This window comes from Sardina pilchardus, chromosome 23 (assembly GCF_963854185.1).
Source record: "Sardina pilchardus chromosome 23, fSarPil1.1, whole genome shotgun sequence".
In the NCBI taxonomy this organism is placed as follows: Eukaryota; Metazoa; Chordata; class Actinopteri; order Clupeiformes; family Clupeidae; genus Sardina; species Sardina pilchardus.
Window position 1 is genome coordinate 14,180,949 of NC_085016.1, and position 7,500 is coordinate 14,188,448.

The 7,500-nt window shown below is 43.3% G+C and overlaps 1 protein-coding gene across 2 annotated transcripts in view; it reads left to right on the forward strand.

The window, feature by feature from the left end:
• The window catches only part of dennd6b (DENN/MADD domain containing 6B), a 12,922-nt gene that overhangs the window by 542 nt on the left and 4,880 nt on the right, over nt 1-7,500 (forward strand). For both annotated transcript variants that reach the window (XM_062528241.1, XM_062528242.1), the window contains exons 3-17: nt 112-154; nt 405-523; nt 732-812; nt 1,039-1,144; nt 1,396-1,475; nt 1,760-1,816; nt 1,957-2,012; nt 2,422-2,544; nt 2,955-3,050; nt 3,679-3,773; nt 4,075-4,140; nt 4,364-4,428; nt 4,824-4,913; nt 5,742-5,795; nt 5,977-6,086. In XM_062528241.1, the coding sequence (XP_062384225.1) occupies nt 112-154; nt 405-523; nt 732-812; nt 1,039-1,144; nt 1,396-1,475; nt 1,760-1,816; nt 1,957-2,012; nt 2,422-2,544; nt 2,955-3,050; nt 3,679-3,773; nt 4,075-4,140; nt 4,364-4,428; nt 4,824-4,913; nt 5,742-5,795; nt 5,977-6,086 (1,241 nt within the window). The remainder of the gene's footprint in view (nt 1-111; nt 155-404; nt 524-731; nt 813-1,038; nt 1,145-1,395; nt 1,476-1,759; nt 1,817-1,956; nt 2,013-2,421; nt 2,545-2,954; nt 3,051-3,678; nt 3,774-4,074; nt 4,141-4,363; nt 4,429-4,823; nt 4,914-5,741; nt 5,796-5,976; nt 6,087-7,500) is intronic.

The window sequence follows — 7,500 nt, forward strand, 5'->3', positions numbered from 1 at the left end:
CATTATCTTGGTCCCCGGTACAATGTAAAACAATTTAGAAAGAAGTAAATGTCAGAAGTGTCTATTTTCTGCTTCGTAACATAGCCTAACTGTTATTTTTGCAATTTGCAGAAAACCAGCATATGTTACCTGTCCTTTCCCGACTCCTATTCAGGTGAGCAGCTGGGCTTTAAACTAAATCATATCCAACCTGGCATCATTAGAATCTCTGAAAGACCATTGCTTAAAAAAGAAATACTGAGCAGTCACCTTCATCTTAGGAAAGCCATGAGAATTAAATACTGTACCCACCGTAGAGGCCATCCTTAGACTAAGCAGACACAGAAATGGTAACTGTAGGCCTATGTCATGTGTAGTAGCTGGCGGGTAACTCTGATGAATTGACCAGTGCCCTCCCATCCCAGGTTGCCTCGGTGATACCCAGTTCAGTTTCCGTCTCAGGCATTCAGTGGGGCGTGGTAATAGAGGGGCATGGTTTGAGGAGAGTGACACCTACAACAGAGATGTACCTGTGACGCTGCAGGTGAGTGTCCTGTGTGTGTGTGTGTGGGTGTGTGGGGGTGTGGGGGTGTGGGTGTGTGTGTGGGTGTGTGTGGGTGGGTGTGTGTGTGTGTGGGGGGGGGGTGGGTGTGACATTTACTGTTTTTTGTGTGTGTCTCCGTCTCCTCTGTGGGTGTTGATATCGCAGTTGATATCACTAACATGAAGTGCTTTCACCTGTTTGTTTGTAGAGGGAGCAGTCTCATCTCTATGGCTATGTGTACTTCAGGCAAGTAAAAGATGGCTCTGTCAAACGTGGATACTTTCAGAAGGTGAGTTACTTGTGTGTGTGTGTGTGTGTGTGTGTGTGTGTGTGTGTGTGTGTGTTTGTGTGTTTGTGTGTGTGTGTGTGTGTGTGTGTGTGTGTGTGTGTGTGTGTGTGTGTGTGTGTGTGTGTGTGTGTGTGTGTGTGTGTGTGTCATGGATTGCAATAGGTCTTACCTGACAGGAGCATACAAGGACAGCACTGATTCTCTCTGTCTTCCTTTCCCTCTGTAGTCTCTGGTGCTGGTGTCCAGGCTGCCGTTTGCTCAGCTCTTTCGGTCCCTGCTACAGGTCATCGCCCCCGAGTACTTTGAAAAGCAGGAGCCATGTCTCGAGGCTGGTGAGTTACACTTTACTCAAACACACACACACACACACACACACACATATGAATTCTAAAATTTAATTCCTATGCATGCGTGTGCATACACACACACACACACACACACACTCCGCAGTCTGTTTATTGTTACGTGAAACCACATTGAGATACATAATATACATTTGTGTGTGTCTATTCTCAGTGGAGTCATATCACAGCTATGTGTGTGTGTGTGTGTGTGTGTGTGTGTGTGTGTGTGTCTTCTGCAGTGTGTAATGAGATTGATCAGTGGCCTGGTCCCACTCCTGGACAAATCCTCAGTCTACCTGTCATGGGAGTAGTCATTCAGGTGAGAGCCGGTGGTGTGTGTGTGTGTGTGTGTGTGTGTGTGTGTGTGTGTGTGTGTGTGTGTGTGTGTGTGTGTGTGTGTGTGTGTGTGTGTGTGTGTGTGTGTGTGTGTGTGTGTGTGTGTGTGTGTGTGTGTGTGTGTGTGTGTGTTGTGTGTGTGTGTGTGTGTGTGTGTGTGTGTGTCTGTCTCAATATACAGAAAATGATTTCTACACTTTTTTGTCAAGAGACTATGTGGGTGTGTTTTAGAGAGAGAGTATTCTAACCCCTGTTTCTCGTGATCAGGTCAGGATTCCTTCCAAAGATGACAAGCCCAGGGATAGTCCAGTTACACCTAAAGAGGTTTGTTTTGCCTTAACTTTTATCTGAATTCTCTGATATCACTGTGAAGAAAATGCTATGTTGCTGGTGTGTGTGTGTGTGTGTGTGTGTTTGTGTTTATGTATATGTGTGTTAATTACTTTCATCTTTTTTTTCCTCAGAATCTTCTACCTGGCCCTATGGTCCTACCCTCCCCCCATGAACAAGACCTCTTCCAGTAAGCTATGTTGGAAGCAACCTTAGAGGATACAGTGCATGCACGCACGCACACACACACACACGCACACACACACACACACACACACACGCATACACGCACACACACTCACACGTCCTTGAAGACACCACATGGGAAATTAAGTTCTGAGTCATAAATGAGTTGTGTTTGACTAGTGTGCCATGTAGTTTGCTCTGAGTGCCCTAATATTGAGCAACATGTCCGTGGGGCATATGGCAATATTAGGCATATGGCTACAGAGCGCACACGGCATATGGCAGCTTAGCAGCCTTCATTTATTATTTTTTCCTCTTCTCCTATACTCTTGTGTATTTCCTTTCCTGTCAACCTTTTATTTGTATGACTTTGGGAAGACCGCAGATGTTGACCTTTTCGACTTCTCCACCAGGTGTTTCCAGTCCATGCTCATCCACGTGCAGATGCTCTGGGAGCTCATGTTGCTAGGCGAGCCTGTTGTCGTCATGGCGCCCTCGCCAACCGCTTGCTCAGAAACGGTGCTCGCCCTGGTCAGGTGTGTGTTTCGTCTATCGCCTTTTTGCATGATACTCTCCCTAAAGGATTACCTTTGAATAGCAAATAGATGTTCCCTCTGTTGATTTATTAAAGGCATACATATCACATGTCTGCTAAATGTGTCCGCCAAGATAGCATGAAATAGAGAATTTGACCGACAAACTTGCATTTAATAGTGTCCAAGGTCATGTCAAGAACTGGGGAGCATTAACTCTTCTTGGCTCAGATTGCATAGAGCGGCAGGAATTGACATGTTTACTTCTTAAATTGCTAGTGTTGGCTGGGCCACATTAGATGTGACCCAACTGCTGGCTCACAAGGGTAAAACAGACAGAGATATTTAATTTCTCTGCTGATGCAAGCCATCTATTTATAATGGGGTATTGTCCTTATTCCCTGTTGGTACAGTGCTGTCTCTCCACTGAAGTATTGCTGTGACTTCAGACCGTACTTCACCATCCATGACAGTGAGTTTAAGGAGTACACCACCCGGACACAGGCCCCGTAAGTACCCACCAATCACCACACCTGTTGCTGTAGGTTGTGTGAGCATTAGCCTATCATAGCTTTCAGTGGTAAACTACAGTACAGTACTAACCAGTCAGAACAGCATACATCTGAACAGCTGCAAGATGTCAAGCGTGCCCACCGATTTGACACCACCGGAACAGAATTAAGGCAGTGTGTGTTGCCTTCAGAAACCCTCTTTGTTATAGTTTCTCTGTTTACTACCACCGAAGTGTAAGGCTATTTTGAACTCTCTCAGTAGTTTGACAATAGTGATTTAGTTTCACATGGATGTACAGTATGTACTGTATGCCTGCTGCAACACACTGTAAACCATTTTGTTGCTAATGCAAATAGCGATCTAGTTCAAAACTCCTACGTTAAGTTTGAACCCGTCACCAACCAAATAGTTCTAGACTCCAGGTTGTTTTTACGCCAGAACATTCTTTTAACCACAGCAACAGTAAAACAATGGCAGTACCTCCTATTGGATCTGTGAAGCAGTTTTATTCTTGTATTTAGATTAAATAATGCTAACCTCCCTCCTCTGTGTGTTTGTGTGTGTGTGTGTGTGTGTGTGTGTGTGTGTGTGTGTGTGTGTGTGTTTGGGTGTTTTTTTCTCAAGGCCAAATGTAATTCTGGGAGTGACTAATCCATTCTTCATTAAGACCTTCCAGTTTTGGCCACACCTCATCCGGCTGGGTGAAGTCAAGATGTCCGGTGAGAGACAGAGGAGGCTTCTAGCTTCCCACTCAGTTTTAATGTATATGTTCTCCTTTGTGCCATTTCATATGTTTCATATGGCTCTGCAATAAGCCTTCACACTGTAACTCTATAGACACAAGTGGAGTAATATAGTGACATTTGGTTACATATTTATAAACAGTGCTGGTTACTTATTTATAAATCATACTTGAGTTAGTGTGGATACGTAGGATGCACAGAATTAATCATGTGTGCCCATAGAGCACAGGTGAATGACAGGTGAACTGACCAGTGTAATCCTCCCCATGTGTTACAGGTGATTTACCCAAACAGGTTAAGGTTAAAAAACTGGCCAAGCTGAAGAGCCTTGACACCAAACCAGGTAACTAATAGAAATCATGCACATTAATATTGGACTACAAAACCCTATTTGTATTAATAGAAACTTCCAGTGATGTACATTTTGGTGCCTACGAATGCACTGATGTTGAAAGATGGGGAAAGCATTAAATTTTACATTCAAGTTTAGTTTTCATATACCATTCACCTCGCTGAGCCAATTGTGTTGAGCTATTGTCATGTGTCTCTTCCGTACCCTCTGTCAGGTATTTATACAGCCTATAAGACATTCCTGCACAAGGACAAGATGCTCATCAAACGTCTTCTCAAGGTACAGTACATACAGTACACACACAGGGAAACGTGCACATATGCTATTGATGAGGACAGAGGCAGAGCTAAGACTGTGACATTTCACCAACTTTACAGGAGAGCCCAAACAAATCGAACTCCTTCTATATGTTCACAGTTAAAGACCTTAGGTTTTTGTTCAATAACTTTATATTTATAAATATTTTAATTCTATAACTTTGTCAGTTAGAAAGAGCTCATCAAGAGCTTTCAGGTGATATACAACTGGTGATACAGGTGATATATTTTGACCAAAATGTCACTTACGCCCTCTTGCTTCTCAGCCCTCGCCCTAATCTCTCTCTATCATCTTTTTATTATTGTTTACCATGTACTTTCTTGATCCCTGTTTTCCTCCGCCTCTCTCCATCCCAGGGCATCCAGAGGAAGAGGCCGAGTGAGGTGCAGAGCGCCATCTTGAGACGGCACCTGCTGGAGCTGACTCAGAGTTTCATCATCCCTCTGGTGGGGCTCGCTTGCACCGCATTGTAATGTACACCACACACACACACCCCCACACACACACGCACACACACACCCCCACACACAAACACACACACACACACACACACACACACACACACACACCCACACACACACACACACACAGACACACACACAGACACACACACACAGAGATATGCCCGAACACACACACACACACACACACAGAGAGGCACACACACACAGATATGCCCGTACACACACACAGATATGGACACACACATACACACTATAACACAGCATATCACATACATCATACCGCACGCACACAGTCACACTGTAACACAACACACTACACACACACACAGGCTTTCACAAACACACTATCACATAATACACATTCCCAAACTATCACATGCTCACACACTACTACCTGCACACACACACTACTAATGTGCAACTTAATACGCAACCCTCAACAGAAGTTGGTGTGTTTGTCTGCTAGAGGTGACCCAGGGTTTCATCATTCCTCTGCAATATGCCACATCTGTCTGGATATGTAATATGTGCTCTCTCTTCTCTCTCTCTCTCTCTCTCTCTCTCTGGCTCTCTCTCTCACTAGACTACAGTCTTTCGATCCTGCTAAAAATGACTTGATCACTCTAACGGAATGAAAAGACAGTGTTTCTGCACAAAGCTGTGTGTATGTTTCTGTGTTTGCTTGCCTGGCTGCCTCTATGAGTGAGCCTCCGTATTTATTTTTGTGTGTGTGTGTGTGTGTGCGTCTGTATGTGTGTCTGTGTGTGTGTGTGTGTGTGTGTGTGTGTGTGTGTGTGTTTTCTCCACCAGGAGCGTTACCTGGCCAGCCTCATGCCTCTTCAGCGCTCCATATCTCCATGGAAGGTGGGTTTCACCTGTGTGTGCAAGTATGTGGGTGCATGTGTCTGTGTGTGAGAGAAAGTATCGTGCTCTCTGAATGTTGACATCACTTCTATCATCATAATAGTGATACAATTACTGCGTGTTTATGATGAGTATCCTTCCTTGTGCGTGTGTGTGTGTGTGTGTGTGTGTGTGTGATCAGACCCCTCCTCAAATCCGCCCCTTCAGTCAGGACGAGTTCATTGGCACACTGGAACATGCAGGACCTCAGCTCACCTCTGTACTGAAAGGTGATTGGCTGGGCCTCTATAGGTAACATCTGCTTTTGACAAATAACATAAATAACATAATATAACACAGTACAGTGCCTATAGAAAATTATCATACCCTTTTGAAATAGTTACTTTTTTTTGTCTTACGGCCTGAAATCAAAACCCATTTCAAAAACAATATTTTCCAGTTTTATTTACAAATTTAGCTGCACAACATCAAAAGAATGAAAAAAAAGTAAACCGTTCTGAAAATTAATAAAAAATTAAAAACTAGAATAACAGGGTTGGAAAAGTCATCATACCCCTGACTTAATACTTTGTAGAGCTTCCTTTTGCTTTCATTACAGCCATCAATCTGTTTGGATATGTCTATTATAGCTTTGCACACCTAGATTGGGGAATATTTGCCCAATCTTCCGTGCAGAATTGTTAAAATCCAGTCAAATTCTGTAAGGAACGGCGATGGACTGCTCTCTTCAAGTCAATCCACAGATTTTCTATAGGATTTAAGTCAGGGCTCTGACTTTGCCACTCAAGGCTAGTCACCATCCTATACTTAAGCCACTGATAAGTTATTTTGGCAGTATGTTTAGGATCATTGTCGTGTTGGAAGGCGAATGACCTGCCCATCTTTAGCTGTCTAGCAGAGGGACACAGGTTTTCCTCAAGAATTTGGGTGTACTTGGCAGCATCCATTTTCCCTTCTATCCTGACCAATTGCTCAGTCCCTGCTGTAGAGAAACATCCCCACAACATAATGTTACCCCAACCATGCTTCACTCTAGGTATGGTGTGTTTTGGGTGGTGTACTGTGTTTGGTTTTCACCAAACATAGCGCTTGGAGTTCAGTGCAAAAACACATCTGGAATATTCTGCTACCATGTGGAGAAAGCTTTTATGGTCAGATGAGACTAAGATTGAACTTTTTGGAGACTAAGATTGAACTTTTTGGACTGAGCTCCAGGCGCTTACCAAACACAGTATACACACCCAAACACACCCAAAACACACCATACCTAGTGTGAAGCATGGTGGGGGCAACATTACTGCCAAAAGAACAAAGTAGTGGCTTAAGGATAGGATGGTGACTAGCCTTGAGTGGCAAAGTCAGAGCCCTGACTTAAATTCTATAGAAAATCTGTGGATTGACTTGAAGAGAGCAGTCCATCGCCATTCCATACAGAATTTGACTGAATTTTAACAATTCTGCACGGAAGATTGGGCAAATATTCCCCAATCTAGGTGTGCAAAGCTATAATAGACATATCCAAACAGATTGAGGACTGTAAATGAAAGCAAAAGGAAGCTATACAAAGTATTAAGTCAGGGGTATGATGACTTTTACAACCCTGTTATTCTAGTTTTTAATTTTTTATTAATTTTCAGAACTGTTGACTTTCTTTTAATTATTTTGATGTTGTACAGCTACATTTGTAAATAAAACTGGAAAATAT